The 15,346-nt window shown below is 44.3% G+C and overlaps 2 protein-coding genes across 7 annotated transcripts in view; one reads left to right on the forward strand and one right to left on the reverse strand.

Annotated features, from left to right (window-relative positions):
• The window catches only part of SULT (sulfotransferase), a 39,184-nt gene extending 38,348 nt beyond the window's left edge, over positions 1-836 (reverse strand). For 3 of the 6 annotated variants that reach the window (XM_040696839.2, XM_040696836.2, XM_040696838.2), the window contains exon 1: positions 809-836. The gene's annotated coding sequence lies outside the window, so the exon portion shown is untranslated. Of the gene's footprint in view, positions 1-54; positions 223-808 lie in introns of those variants that run through there. The other 3 variants (XM_040696837.2, XM_040696835.2, XM_040696834.2) reach the window with 1 other exon arrangement.
• On the forward strand, positions 95-14,017 carry DACT2 (dishevelled binding antagonist of beta catenin 2). The gene is made up of 4 exons (XM_015284364.3): positions 95-775; positions 6,081-6,213; positions 7,629-7,916; positions 11,375-14,017. Exons 1-4 carry the CDS (start codon positions 110-112, stop codon positions 13,168-13,170), a joined length of 2,883 nt encoding a protein of 960 aa, XP_015139850.1. The 5' UTR covers positions 95-109; the 3' UTR covers positions 13,171-14,017.
• Positions 14,018-15,346: the final 1,329 nt, after the last annotated feature.

Consider the following 15,346-nt stretch of genomic DNA (forward strand, 5'->3'; position numbering starts at 1 on the left):
ACGTCCCCATACAGCGCGCACATTCTTCCAGGGCACAGGGAGACGCTGCTATACCCCAGCTCTGCAGGCTCCAGCTGTACTTTCAGCCGGGTGCTCTTTCCCGGCCGGGATGGGCGCTCCCCAGCTCGTCAGCAGCCCTCTCCCGAGGACGAAGGGAGGACGCCCTGCCCTTCCCCGCCGCCGGGAGGGGACCGAGGCGCGGGCTGCCCCCGGGGCAGGGGTAGGAGCGTGCAGGCAGGAGCCGCCCCGCGCGGGGAGGAGGCAGCGCACAGGCGCTGGCTTCTCTCCAGACATACCCACCCCGAGAGGTAGCCCCGGCGCTGCAGCCCTCTTCCCTTCCCTGCCTCCTCCCTCCCTCACTCCCTCCCCCTTCCCCACCTCTCCTCCAAAACCGCAGGAGCCGCCGCGGCCGCCTTGCACTCGCTCCGCCGCCAGCAGCGGAGCGGTGCGAGCGGCCCTGGCCGCAGACACGGCCCGAAGCGGGACCAGCCCCGCCGCCTCCCCGCCGCCCCACTGCCATGGCCGGGGCCGCGGCCCAGCGCTGAGGATGCTGCTGGGCGCCCCGCGGGCGGGCGGCTGGGATCGCGGCCGGGTGGGCGAGAGGCTGCAGGCGGCCCTGGCCGGCCTCCAGGAGCTCCAGGTGCTGCGGGAGCAGCAGCGGGAGCTGGTGCGAGCCGCCCTGGCTATGCCGACGGGCGAAGGCGAGCAACCCCTGCGCGCCCACAGCAAGGAGCTCCGGCTGGAGGCCACCCTCACCGCCCTCAAGGAACAGCTGGTAAGAGACGGGACGCGCCGGGAAGAGACGCACCGCCACAACCCCACCACTATCCTCTCCCTCGGAACTCGTGGGGAACCGTGCTTTATAACGGCCGGGCGCACCTGGGCGCGGTGTCGGCAGCGGCTCCGCGCAGGGAGGGCGCTGTAGGGAGCCCTCAGCCGGCGTTGCGCGGGGCCGGGCGGGCTGCGGGATGCGGCGCTCCGCGGAGGAGATGAGAGGAGGGCGCGGAGCGCTGCTGCAGCGTGAGCGCTGCCGGGCGCGGCGTGGGCGCCCGTGTGTGTGTACACAGGTGCACGGCTGCGTGCGAGGAAGGGTCTCGTGCGCCCTCAGCACTCCGTTCTCCCACGGGTTGTGTGATCCAGAGGTAGGAATAGCTGAATGCCAGGCCTTGTGTTTGAAGGCTCGCTCTTGCTGCCTTCACGCTTTTGGGACGGAAAAAAATCCCTCTAGCTTGTGACTGAAACGAGTTTCCAAAGCGAGACAGCAATCGGAGCTTTAATCTCCAACGTGGGCAATTTCACACCTCGGCAATCTCGGTGCAGAGCCCTCTCGGTGTTGGAGCAAGGCTTGCTGTCAGCTGTCGTCCGGGTGTGAACACGGCAAGGACGCTCGCTGCGATCGCAGCTCTATCAGGCGGCAGCTGGGGAGAAGGCGGGCTCAGACCTTCGGGGCTGCCAGATGTGAGAGCGCGGTAGAGGCCCTGTCGTGATGAAAGTGAAAAACCGCAGGATGAGTGGGCCGCCGCCGCCTGATTACCTGTCACACATCATGTTAACTAATGACTCCACTTCATACACGTGTTTAACAAAAAGAAAAAAGAACTGAAAGTATTTATTGCCCGTCTGGGGCCACTGGGTTAACAGAAACACCCAATGACCTCTGACCAGAGTGGCTATTTGTTCTGTTGTTGTTTTTTTTTAACGTCAGCTGTTGTGCTTTAATTACTCGCTTATGTATTTTTCACATGAGATCTGAAATTAGAAGATTATCTTGTCAGGACTAGATGATCTTGGAGGTCTTTTCCAACCTTAATGATTCCATGATGCTGTTACTTCACTGGCACTTGAGAAGGCTTTCAAGGGCATGGGAGAAACTAGACGATAAAATGGAAGAAATGGTCCCTTGGGCCTGCACGATTCGGAGGGTGAGAGTACGTTAGTGCTGGGGGGGGCACGGTTTCAGAAGTACATACCAGTGCAGTATGGGAAACACCTTCTGGGGGTGCTTGGGAGGGAAGCGATGCTAACACTTGAGTGGGTCGATTCACGACGGCATCAAACCAGGGGCAGGTTCTTCCACAGAACTGTGGTTGTGTTTGAATGCCTGAGGTTGTCATACAAAGCACTTCCGATTGACCTGTGGCTGCTGGAAGCCTTCCAGTCTGACATCTCGGTAGCCTTCTATTGTTGTTTTCCTCCCTTCAAATTGCAGACATATTTAAATAGGGGTGCAGACCTCAACTTCGCATTATACTAAAATAAGCATAAGTGAAAACATGGTCTTCAAAGAACTGTTAGCTGTCCACAGATCCTAGGAACTGAGACCACAGGCTGAAAGAAGTTCCTTTGTGCCTTGTGGTCATCACATTGCAGTCAAACCCTTTGAAGATTTTGTTCACGATCGCAGGAAATTAATTTAAAACAGAAGGTAACAGGGGATGCAAAGCATAGCATTGCTCGAGGAGTGTTATGTCTTCATCGTTGTTGTTCTTGGCCCAGGGACAGTGAAGTATGTGATCACGGCTCTATAAGCTTTCAGATTGAGAAACTCATTAACAATGTAAACACGGTTTTGCCTTGCAGTGTAATCTTGAGCCAAGTTTCAAGTAGGGTTGTAGCCCTGGGCTTTTGTGTGGTGGTAGTTGAATTCATAAAAAGTTTGGTCCTTGCAACATAAAATGGGGAAATTTTATTAGCCGGAGCTGGCTCGAGGCTTCCAGGCAGCGGATACGAGATCAGTAAGAGGCAGTCCAGGCTTCTCCTATGATGGGAAGTTGAGAAACTGAAGCACAGAGGCTTCCTGAGGAGCTGAGCACTACCAGCAGGAGTAGATGGAGAGGAGCCATCAAATGCTTAAGGAATCATTTGTGGATGTCACTCTAGCATCCCAGTCTCTTCCTCAGCAGCTAGCCTATCCAGATGTTTGCCTTAGGCAGCAAGGCCACAAGCTTTCTGCAGCCCCAGCAATCATGGGTTATTTTGCCCTAGCAAATGGCTCTTTTTGGTGGCCAGGTGCTTTTCTGATAGCTGCAAGATACTGTGGTTATCTGTAGTAAAGACTGGGAAAAGAAGTGGATGTGATGCCATTAATGATCCCAAAGGTGCTAAGCTAGTCTCTTGGCCAAACTCTATCATGGTGATCCCCAGGAGAAAGAAGAGATGCAAATAAATTCAGACAATACAAATAAAGAAGTCTGTGACACTTTCATTAAGTGGGTAGATACCTAAGGCAGCAGCACACAGTAATTCTCACACTTTCCCAGAGAATATATTGATGAGGTCTTGTTGATTTCACTGAAATCCAACGATTTTGTTTTGCAAGCCTGTGATGTTAGGAAAATGTAAAGAATGGATAGAAATTATATGAAAAGAAAATAAAACACTTGGTACCTTGCATTTTGCACATTTTTTTTCTCCTTTGAATAGTTTTCAGTAGGAGAAAACATCTTGTACATCCCGGATATGTATATTTTGAATATTAAACTAATAAAGTTTTTGTCAGCTGAGAAAAATAGGTGCTTCCAGAAGGGATTCATCTCGCACCAGAGTAAGGGTCTGAGAGGGGTGAGATTAATCGTCCTGTTGAACTGAGCTGATGAATAGAAGAGCAGAATAGTCAAACCCGACCAGTGCTTTTTCGTGCCTTGATTTTGGGTGCCAATTCCTTTGACTCAAAGGAACCTGCTTTGCAAAGACTGTTCTTCCTTTTGAATAATGGATAGTATGACGACATCCCAGGTTTGGCTCCCCAGAACCGTAGTCCATCAAGTTGATTTGAGAAGTCTGATCCTGCATTGTACAGTGTGCAGACGTCTTCACATCTGTGTTGCCCAAAGCAAACAGATGGTTTCACCTGCCAGGTTTTGTCTCATAAAATTCATACTGTGAATTGAGAAAGTGTGTTTAGGGTTTATTGTTCTGGGTGCTGCTTAGTGTAGTTATTAGAACAACAACCTCAAGCAACACACTGGAAAAGTTGTGCTTATCCAACCAGTATGAGAAGTGCTTCTTGTCTTGGAGCGCAGAAGGAGTTAACTGAAAGATCAAAGCTATGAAGTCTGCCATAAACATGAAAACCCAGTGGTGTGAGACACCATAAAAGGGTTAAAGATGATGATGTAAATCATGTGTGTTGGTTAAAATGCTGTGAAAGCGCAGACAGAACCTGGAGGTATAATAAATAATCTTTGAATACCTGAGAGCCTTGTGGCCTCTCCATCATTAATCAGAAACCACAGACTGAGGGATTGGCTGGCAAAACATTAATCATTAAGCAATTAATTCCAGCCATGATTTCCTGAGTAGGTGGGATTGAAGGAGGCATGGCATGTTTTTGCTTTTTCACCATAAAGGAAATAAAGAAGCATTGAGGAGGTCATACATTCATCATGTAGATGGGATACAAAATCTCCTTTATTATCCCGGTCTTCCTTCTGTTTATGTGAAACAGGAAGCGTGAAAATCACCACCTGTTTTCCTATGAAGCAGTAACGAACTTGTTGAGCTTAAACATTTCTAGATGTGCAACACTAACAGAAAGGAGCTCTATTTCTTGCATCTTACGTGTTTTCTAGTTCTCTGTAACAGCATGCAACATATACTTTCTTTTCATCAGAATTCAAATCAGTTTTTTCATCAGAATCAACAAGCTTGTGAAACTCAGGACATCTGCCTTTTGCCTTTTGTTTTGAGTCTCGGTTTCTAATCATTTACTGATGACCTCAGGATCATTGCTTTCCTTGTGTTTGCTATTTATAGCTGGGGAGACACCTAAAAATGCAAATCTTAAAAGCTGAATAATCATAACATAAGGAAAGTGGAGGTGAAAGTACGTACACACTGATTTTCATTTTCTGCACATTCTTTAATTTTGTATATACTTTCAGGTGCCTACATATTTATTTATAAGGGGTTGGAAATGCTGCTAGAACTGCCATTTACACTTTCAAATGTGAAATGTACTCATAAAGAAGGATCCTTTTCAAGAGTGTTTCAAGAAGAATGTTTTTCTTGCCATTACTGAATGGAAGCCCGGCCTTACAAAGGTTATGAGTACCATTTTACGACCAACTTCAAGAGACGACCTTTCTTTAGGGTGCTGTAGGATGCAAGGCTAGGCATGATATAATTATAAACTGCCTAAATAGCGTCTGGGCTTAGATAATTTGCCAGGTGCACGTGAGAAGTTTGACAGAAACTAACTGTGGTTCCTTGGCTGGTACCCTAATGATTGGCCATCTGCCCCGCTAAGCTGACTGCATAAGTATTGAGGAAGCAACTGCGGGAGCTGTTACTTCAGATCAGCCTGGTCAGGGACTGCAGTAGGCACTAGGCCATGTTTTTGGTTTATGAAGGATTATTTTCAAGGTTGAGACATCACTTATTTTAAATACAGTTACTTTCACAGCAGAATTCAAATGCCAACTTCTCCTTGCATAAAATGTGTGGAAGTAGCTAGCCATGAGATGTGCAAGGGAATTTTTCAGCAACATAGATGGCACCATTTGTGTAATGTGCTCTTTCTACTATAAGGAGATGTCATCAGAGTAAGTGTTTTGCAGAATTCAGTATGCTGGCTGTACTTCATGTGCTAGTAAAATATCTCTATGTACCTATGCACAGTAATTTCCATTCATCAGAAAGTATCTTAGAGTTCTTTCAGGCAATTCGTAATGCTTATCTCATCCACTGCCCAGAGGCAGTGTACAGCAAAATGCAGTACATACATCATATGTTAATTATTGAAAAGACTGCCATCCTGCTTAGTGATACAGTCCCTGCCATAGGTATAACAAAAACAAACAAACAAACAAAAAAAGGTTAAAATAGTATATTCAGAATGATACATTTTGAGAAAATGTTCAGCTGGGCAGAAGGCAATATATGCTGAGATACAAAACATATTGTTCTTGCCCATTATGTCACTCTCATTACAGAGAACCAATTGCAGCAGTCCCTAGCTAAGCAAAATACTTTGAGTGCAGAATCTGTCCAGCACAGATGGCCTGAATTCATGTTTTTCTGCCGACATTCTAACTGTGATTATTCTTCATTTCCCCCTTCTTTTCTTGATTTATGAGCAGTCTCGCTTGAGGAGACAGGATGTCGGCTTGAAAAGCCACCTGGATCAGCTTGACCAGAGAATAAGTGAGCTGAAACTGGACGTCAGTAAAACCTCCAGTGAATACTTGGACAGCGACAGCCGCCCCAGCTCAGGTAATGTGCACTTGGTCATTTATTCCTAGGGATGTGGTATGGGTAGAACTGAAGATGTCAACTGCTGAGCAGAACTCTTTTTGTTCTGGTCAGAAATGGTGCCCCGGGGCTGAGGTGGAGAGCAGTGATGTCGCATACAGTGCACACACAGAGGTGATAGGAAATTTCCTGGAAAGTGAATTTACTTGGAAAATGCTGTTTGACTCAACAGTATTTTTTTTAATTGAAATTTTTGTTTTTTTTTTTTTAAATGATATTTTAGCCATGAACAGAAGGAGAAGGAAAATACAGATTTATTTATTCAATACTTTGTTCAGTGTAGAAAAGAAGGAGACCAACAACCAAGTCAGTGCTTTGCTTGAATCTGCAACATCTCGAACCTAACTGAAGCCTTGAAGATCATTACCACTAATGAATGTTTTGTCATTTATAGAAAAATGAAACAGCTTTATTAAAAGATACTGAGAAAAACGCAACCCAGCAGTTTGATGACTAAAGTTTTCACAGACAGGGAAACAGACAGTTTCAGGTTTCTGGTCTGATTCACATGGAGAGCTGATCCTCAGTCCTTTATAACTGGAATGTCATTAAAACCAGTTTCTATTATCTGGTCTGTGGCAATGGGAACACCTCTTAAACAGAATTTTGAAAAGCCTTAAGTCTTCATTGAGACAAGGAAAGATTTTATTTTTTTTTTACTCTTGAAAACTTTTATTATGTGGGAAAATCTTTTAATGCCTGATCTATATACACACATTAAATATCAATACTTTCCTGAAGCGTTACAAACAGCTGAGCAGAAATGAAGAATCTTAACACTAACTAGTCCTTCCAGTAGTTCTCAATCATGCATTTTATATTTATATGTGTATGCATATGGATTTGCAGGATAATACTTGCAGTAGCTGTAAAGCGTGCAAGTTTCTGTGAGTGTCAGGAGTGTTCAGGAGTTGAACACTTAGGCACATACACAGTCAGAAAGCTAAGTGCGTCCTTTGCTGTTTGTTTTACCTGAGCACAGGCTAGTTTTCCTCTCCTTTCCAAAGCAAACTCTGCTTGTGTGCACCTACCACAAGTTACAACAGTACATGATGGTCCTGTTTTACACCAGTTGCATAGTATACACGGAAGACATTCTCCACTGAAGAACAGAGCATGATGGTGCTACACTTAACCCCATTTCACCCTCAGAACTAAATGCGCATATCCATGCTGAGCTGGCTCAGGGCCACAGTAAATATGCAGAAGCCCAATAAAAGGTAGCTGATCTGGAGTATGCCTTTGCAAAATTTACCCAAATAAATTATCACAAATTTAGATCTATGGCAAATAGCAAATGGAGATCTATCTTCTCTGTTTCTTCCACTTAGTTGCTGTAATTCAGAAATATTTTCTTATTTATTTAAACTCTGCAGGTTTCTACGACCTGAGCGATGGTGGTTCTTGCTCACTCTCCAATTCTTGTACCTCCGTGTACAGTGAGTCCATCTCCTCCTCTCACACGAGCCTCTTGCCCAGCTCTCAACACCCTAAAGCGAGGCTCAGTGTGTTTGATTACCGACCCAAGTCTGCAGATGAAACTACTGTGCACAACACCAGCTTCCAACAGCAGGGAATCTATGTCAGCGATGGATGTCGGATTACAGCTAGCACGGACGTTTCTGGGACTCCTGCCAGGTCCAGACCGAGGCCAGTTTCCACAGGTAATCAATTGCAGAACTGGTACTCATTCAAGAGAAGGTCAAAGTCCTCATTATTACTCTAAGAGCAATATACAACCGCTAGTGTAATCAATATAAAGCACTCTTTTTAAATACACAAAGTAAGAATTAATTGAAACCACAGAGCCAAGCCATTTACTGTATCACTTTCACTTGCCTCATACTTGGATACTTTTAAACAGTAACAAATACAAAGTCATATGCAGTTAGAGACAGAAAAGTATCTAAGTGCATGAGGTAAAATTGTAATGAATTTCTAGAAAAATTTTTTAATTCACCTGCTTCTGAAATTAGAAAAATTGCATATTTGAAATGCCTAGTGTGAAAGTACAGGATGTGTGAAAAATACAAAGTGAATTCAGTATTAGAGTTGTCAAGTTTTACCAAGAAAGATTTTACAACAAATTTTAAAAGAAATAGCCATTTGTAGACTTGATGTCTGTGTTCACAATCTGTTGTAAAACGAGTATGATAAGACTCTTTTTCCAAGCCATATTTATTGAAATGAACATGGATTTGCAATATTCTTTTTCATAATTCACTGTGTATGGTTAGGGATAACAAACACCAAATGTTAATCAACCATCCAGAAAACAGACTTGACCCTAATTCCGGATCAGTTGTGAATTTATGTCACACCTTTACTTGTAATGGATGAACCTGGTAATGTTCTGAGTCTCTTGTTTACTGAGTTTTTAAGTGGCATCATATTACTTTTCACTTTCAGTCCTTCCATGGCCTCAGAACAGCCTTGTGTTAGAGTAGTTCTTAGGGTGACCCAACCAGATGTGAGGCAGATCCATGATAGAAGTAGTAAAGCCATAGACAGTGTCTTTTCAGGTACACTGTCTCAGTGATTTCTGCAGTTTCTTGCGCTAGCTTAGCTTACCTCTGGCTTGCTCAGAGCAGAAGCAAAGACCACCTATGATGTACCTGTCTGTGCAGACGCATCTGAAGTGATCATGGTAAATTGCAACATAAAAGTGCAATCTTCTCAAGTCTTCTCAGATGCTAATGAGTGGAGCTGGTCTTAATGGTCTATGCCTTCCAAGTTCAGATTGCAGACTTGCTGTTACAGCATTTTATTCTTAGCAAATGGCACTTTTTATGAGTTTTGGATATGGGGATAGACCAGTAGAATAAGGGGTAGTTGATGTTCATGGGGACAGGGTGAGGACTACCTCCTGTAGTTCTCCTTCTTTCCTGCCTCCTACTCCCTTCTTCATGGATACAAACCCCTTCTTTCAACATGAGAACAATAAGTAGTGGGATTGTTGCTTCCATGTAGTCTTGAAAAAACAATTCACAGAATCACAGGATCACAGAATGGCCTGGGTTGGAAGGAATCTCAAGGATCATGAATCTCCCCCCCTGCCAGGCAGGGCCACCAACCTCCCCATTTACTAGACCAGGTTGCCCAGGGCCCCATCCAGCCTGGCCTTGAACACCTCCAGGGACGGGGCATCCACAACCTGACTGTGTTTCAGAGAAGTGAGTCAAGATTTTACTTCACAAAAGCATCATTTGGAAATTGGAAGAAATTCTCTTTTCCTGTCCTTAGCTTGCCCCCACTGGTAACTACAAGTACAAACAGGTTGCCCATTCTTTCAGTGGCAGCAGGAAAGCTTGCTAAAACACCACAAGCACAGCTTTCTTTTAACCCTTTCCTGGTTTGTTTGCAGTGCTGAGTCACTTCTTTCAATTTTAACATAGCTGTTCCCTTTGTAGTGGAATAAGTTTTTCTTGTGAAAAGCTTGTGATCCTGGTGCTTTCTTGTCTCACTGTAATGAGTCTGAATTACTGTTACACAAAGGCATGCTTTGTTTGAGCTAGAACGTGTTTGAGTTTTGCCTTCGCCTTTAATGTAATGCTGAAGAAAAATCAGTTTGTGGTAGAAGAAGCCGCCTTCTTTGTGGAACTAAGTGGCACTGTGCTGCGCAGAATGTAAAAAGCATTCCTAAAGAGTGTTCATTATGTAATTATATTGTGTGAGATGTCATCATCCTGATCTTTGCCGTAGCAGATTTGAGAGCGCCTTAGGTAGGACACTGCAGAAAACTCCAGATTTTAATTCTTCCAGAAGCTTCCTCTAACAGGACAGAAGTAGTCACTGTAACTGAAATAACTGTTTGGATGTAATGCTCAGCTTTCACGGCAGCACAAATCAGCAGCCAGGAAATTAGCTAGCTGAGAATTTGTTTGTAGTGCAGTCTGTACTGCCATACCAAGAAATCCAAGCTAACTGCAGATAGTTGCAGCACCCTTAGAACCAGAGGTAACACCGCACCATAGCATTCTACTGGCAGACTCATCCAGATGGAGCAGTCCTGCTCCTGAAACACAGCCTGGTTCTCACAGAATAGGAAATGCTCCTGAGAGGGATGTACAGCAGTCAAATGTAACTTGCCCTTAGATATCTTCTTTTCTTATGTCAAAATAAGGTTTCTTAGTCCATTTTTCTGTGTACTTAAGGTAGACTTACTAAAAATCCACACACACAGTTACAGCAGTCCCAATTTTCTGCCTTGTTGTAAAACCTCTGAATATTTATTTCTGGAATTAAATGTTCCAAGAAGTTTGAGTATAAAACAAGTTCCTTGAGAAAGGCATGAGGCTGGCAATGATAGCAAATTAAATTAGACATCTGGTTAGGAAGTTTCATTGGATTTTGGGCTGAAGAAAAGTAGTATCACATCACTCTAATCTGTAGGACGATACAGCTTCCAGCCACAAAGAGGCTAAGAAGCACTATCACCTGGTGTCTGTTAAAGTCCTCCTAAAGCAGCTGGTTCAGTACTTTAGATTTTTTTCCAAAACATGATAAAGCGGTTGGAGGAGAAGCTAGAATTACAATATAACTGCTTTTTAATTCATATAGAGAGAGAGACACACACACGCGCTGTTAACTCTTTGTATCCTGGAAATATCAGGAATTTCTTTCTGAGTTATAGTTTTTAAAAAAGTAATTTAGCCATGGGGAGTCTTTATCCCATCCCGGGGAAAGAGTATGAAAAGCTGTATTTGTTGCATTGAATGATTTTACCTGACATTTAGCTTCAGGCTGTATGGTTGCTGCATTCATTTTTCACCTCTACTAAGAAATAAAAATAACTTGTTCTTGGTTGTGTTCCTGTTGGTCTGTGAAATTCTGTATCATTTTTTATATATACACAGATTTACTTTAATCTAAGTAGGACAATTAAAATTTCCTGGAAAGTCATTAATTTTATCATTGGCAATAAAATGCATTCTAATCTTTATTTTGCTAAAGCCTTGGGATAATTCAGTAATCTTGGAGGACTGAAACTATTTTCTGCATCGATGCTACTGATTTTAGTAAAAGTTAGCACATCCCTCTGAAACAGTGTTTTTAACATAAGCCAGTTTGAGTGTAATTGTCTGTGATTTAATTAGGTTATTTATTTTCATCCGCTGTGTAGGTGACTTGGAAAGACTCATTCCAGCAGATGCTAGATTTCAGAATGAGACAGATCCCAAATCCTCATCGCCTCTGTGCCATGCAGACTTGCACTTGCTCAGCGTGGACCCCAAGTTCCAGAATGACTTGGTTTCCAAGAATGGCATTGATGTGTACCCTTACCCAAGCCCCCTTCATGCAGTGGCTTTACAGAGTCCCCTTTTCTCCCTAATGGGGACATCCACAGAAGCAGACCTCCAGGCTTCCCCCAGCAAACTCGTGCCTAGTGTGACAGGTCCCACCTTGATTAGGACTAGGCCAACCACCGAAGCCAAGCCAGGGGGCTACATCAATAAATTACTGCAGTTGACAAGATGCAAAGGGAACAATCGAGCTGATGCCAATGAGCGGATTTCAACAAAGAGCCAACCAGCCACAGTGCACCAGAGACTCATTATAACCCCCAGCGCCGGTGGAGTGAAAATTAACAGCAGCGGTAGCCAGCTGGAAAAACAAGCAAGTTCTCTGGAAAGTAACAAAGCTGAAGGAAAGCTGCAGAGAGAGCTGTCGGAGGGGGAATGTGCCAAGCTGCAGGAGGCCATGCACTGTGTGAATGAAGAACAGCCGTCCGGTTTCCCTGACACAGAGCCGTCAGCTGTGAATAGTTGTTATCCTGCCAAGTCTGCAGCAAGGGGCTCTCCCCTGGCAGAAGCAACGGAGAGCAGTTTGGAGCACAGTTCATCATGCTCACAGCTGTGCCAGGAGGACTCCAGCCTTTGTACCTGGAATACTAAAGCCATCCCACCTAAAAAGTTGCCCCTCAAAAAATGTGGCAGTGCCAAATTGGCTAACGCTGGAGGTCAGGAGCGAGCAGCACGGGCTGAATTTGTCCACGCTCAGTTTGTCCCTGCAGAATCCCACCAAGTCCGAGTCAAGTTTGCCAGCTCCAAAACAAAGGCAGTGAAGATAAAGAGGAGAAACAGTGAAAAGGTACTACGTCCTGGGAAGCAAGCCTTATATTTGGAAAAGGCGAGAGGTACTCATGGTGCTGCCAGGCTGCCTGCTGAATGGAATCAGCCCCACAGACCACACGGAGCAAAGAGCCTTGCCCGGAGACCTTCTTACTCTGGTGATGTGACCGGCAGGTCATGCTCAGAGTCTAGCCTGTTCCCTGTGCAGGTCAGGCTCCCTACTGTGCCATCCAAGCCAGAGCTCTACAGAGCTTCTGCCAACGCACTCTATTCCCTTGAAGCAACTTGTGAAGACACAGCCAACAAGAAGAAGCAGCGCAAGTGGCAGTCCACAGTGGAGATCTCTGCCAAGACCCACGGGGCCAGCCTCTCCGGTAGCTTTGGTGTAGGGGCACCAAGGCAGCCGGCAAGGAGAGCCGGTGTCCTGCGCACTGTCAGTATGAGGGCTCGCCCCAAGAGTCATCACCATGGAGCTTATGCCAAAAGTGAATCAGACCATTCTGAGTACTCAGCAGAGTGTGCTTCCCTTTTCCACTCCACCATCGCAGAGACGAGCGAAGGAGAGGTCAGTGATTTCACAGCTAACCGTTTTGGGGACAGTGAGTCCAGTGAAAGTGATTCAGATGACAGCAGTAACAGTAGCAGCCTTGCGCTTGACTACGATGAGGGGGATGAAAGCGAGCTGATTTGGCCTGAAGGATCGGTCAGACAATTGGGGACTGCCCAGGCCTCTTCCAAGCCTCTTCCCCCAGTGCCCAAAATCTGCCGCATCAAAGCTTCAAAGGCGCTAAAGAAGAAGATTAGGAGATTCCAACCTGCCTCTCTGAAGGTTATGACCATGGTTTAAAGGAGAGCACGCATCTGTTTCTTGCCTTGAGACATCCTGCTGGCTCTCATTTGCAAAACAAGAGAACCGATGTGCAGAGAAAAGGACTTGCTTAACAAACTTTGAACAACCTCTGAGTGGGCACAAGGGACCTTTTTGTTTGTTAATGCCTGGACATAAATGTCACTGTATCTAATTTCCTCTTTTGCCATTTATTCTGTAAATATGTATCCGTATATATTGTGATGCCTTTTGTTTTGTTTTTTTGTAACTATTCAGAAGGGTTGTCGCGATAAAAATAAAATGTCAGTAAGAGACAACATGTCCAAACAACCTCTGCCATAAGACTTTGCATGGAGGCTCTTGTCCATACACACAGAAAAAGCCTCAGATTCAAAGGCCTCCTAAGAGGCTCTTTCCAATTGGAGATTTGGGAATGTCTCTCCCTCTTATGAGTAATTCTTTCTAGTCTAAAACAGCATTTATCACTTACCTTTCACTCTGCTGATATGGAAAAGCTCTCAGTGCTCTCCATAGTTCTACTTTCTTTCAGGACAACTATTCATATACCATCTCCAGAACTTCAGGAGAATTAGTTTATCCTTCAGTATAAACATGCTATGGTTATTGCTAAAGACAGTGTGTTTGCAAATGAGAATAAGACTTATCTGTTTTCAAAACTGAGAGTATGGGTTGTTTTTTTTTCCACTTCCACCTCTTAATAACGTTCCATGTTATTGTTCATTTATTGAATGAGTGAAAGAATATGAGAGCTTGGCACAACAGTGCGTGGGTAACTGGGACTGAGATTATAGCTTTGTCCCTGAAATTGCAGACTCAATAAAATTATTTAATGTACTTCTGAAAACTGTGCTTGTCTGGCTTTCACATCTGAAGTAAAAGGTTCTGGGAAAATGTAAGGTGCTGACACTGCGTGCGGCGTGCAGGAGCGATCTCTGGTGGAACAGATGAGGTTTTTCATTATCACTGTGCAGAGGGGTTCTTTATTTTTTTAGAGGTTCACTTACAGTTTGTAGGAACCAGGATCCTTTTCAGCTTCCATGTCAAGAAACATCCGCTTCAGCAGCTGCTTCTAAACGAGTGAATTTGAAAATTATTTATATTGAGGATGGTAGTGCCTCGCTTAAACTGATGCAATTTTACTGTAAGACACATTTGTCCACACAACATATTTTGAGTGGACTTGAGGGCACATACATGAAGCTTTAAATTAGTTAACAAACTGATGAAGTGGTTATTTTGCGTTCAGACAAGCAGTCCTAATTCTCTCCTCTGGGCACAGGAATCTGGAAGCTGAGCTGAAATTCGCCCTGTATTTACCAAGAGCCAGGTATTATCCTCCCACCTCTATCCTCTATTTTTCTATACCCAATCTGAATACATTCCTGGCCTAAGAGATGTAGGCATTACCTCATTCAAGACTGTACTGGATCTGAAACAAAAGACAAGTGCTTAGCAGAAACTGTGGGTAAAGGAGTGCTTGTCTACTCCAAGGATTCATTAACAAACAGAATTATTGAAAGACTAAACTTTTAGACAATGCCTTCTGTTTTTGGAAGCTAAATTATGTTTTTAAACTACTCTTTAACAGATCGTTTCTGGAAATAGAGGTAGAAAAAAGAGGTACAAAAAATAACAAATATTTGGAGCTAATGCCTAACACCATCTTACTGTAACTTGTGAAGTATTACATTTCAGTCGGTGGAATATGTTTAAGTGTTTTTTCATGATCCAAAGAATACTTGGACGTAACTACTCCGGTAGGATTAATGGAAGAATTTCACAAGTCTGGTGGTGGTTTCTGGTTCGGCATGTCTAGCAACAGAACAAACAAAATAGTGATTTATGCTGTGTTGACTTTCTACACTACAAAAGGATTCTTTTTCCCGTTTACACAAAAGGTTTAGCTTGGGGGACTGTGTCAAAAAGTTACACATGAACCTTAATCCATGAGTTTTCTGTGCTGGGGTGGGGTTTTTTGGATGGATGGGAAATTTGAGTTTTTGGGTTTTTTTTTTCCATGGGGGAGGAAATACTGTTCCTAACTAGAAAACTGTTCCGGGTAGGAGCATTCTGAAACCTGATAAACACCACCACCCAGTAGCTCCCTGCCTTTTTATCAGAGTAAGCTGAAACAGTAAGTTTGTGATCACACAACTCAGTAAATCCCACTTTA

This window comes from Gallus gallus, chromosome 3, assembly GCF_016699485.2.
Source record: "Gallus gallus isolate bGalGal1 chromosome 3, bGalGal1.mat.broiler.GRCg7b, whole genome shotgun sequence".
Classification (NCBI taxonomy): Eukaryota; Metazoa; Chordata; class Aves; order Galliformes; family Phasianidae; genus Gallus; species Gallus gallus.

Excerpts from the sequence above, each read along its gene's own strand:
- DACT2 (XM_015284364.3), top strand. The coding sequence starts at position 110 with ATGGGCGCTCCCCAGCTCGTCAGCAGCCCTCTCCCGAGGACGAAGGGA. Across the intron at positions 6,214-7,628 it reads CGACAGCCGCCCCAGCTCAG|GTTTCTACGACCTGAGCGAT; the intron begins GTAATGTGCACT and ends TAAACTCTGCAG. Across the intron at positions 7,917-11,374 it reads ACCGAGGCCAGTTTCCACAG|GTGACTTGGAAAGACTCATT; the intron begins GTAATCAATTGC and ends TCCGCTGTGTAG.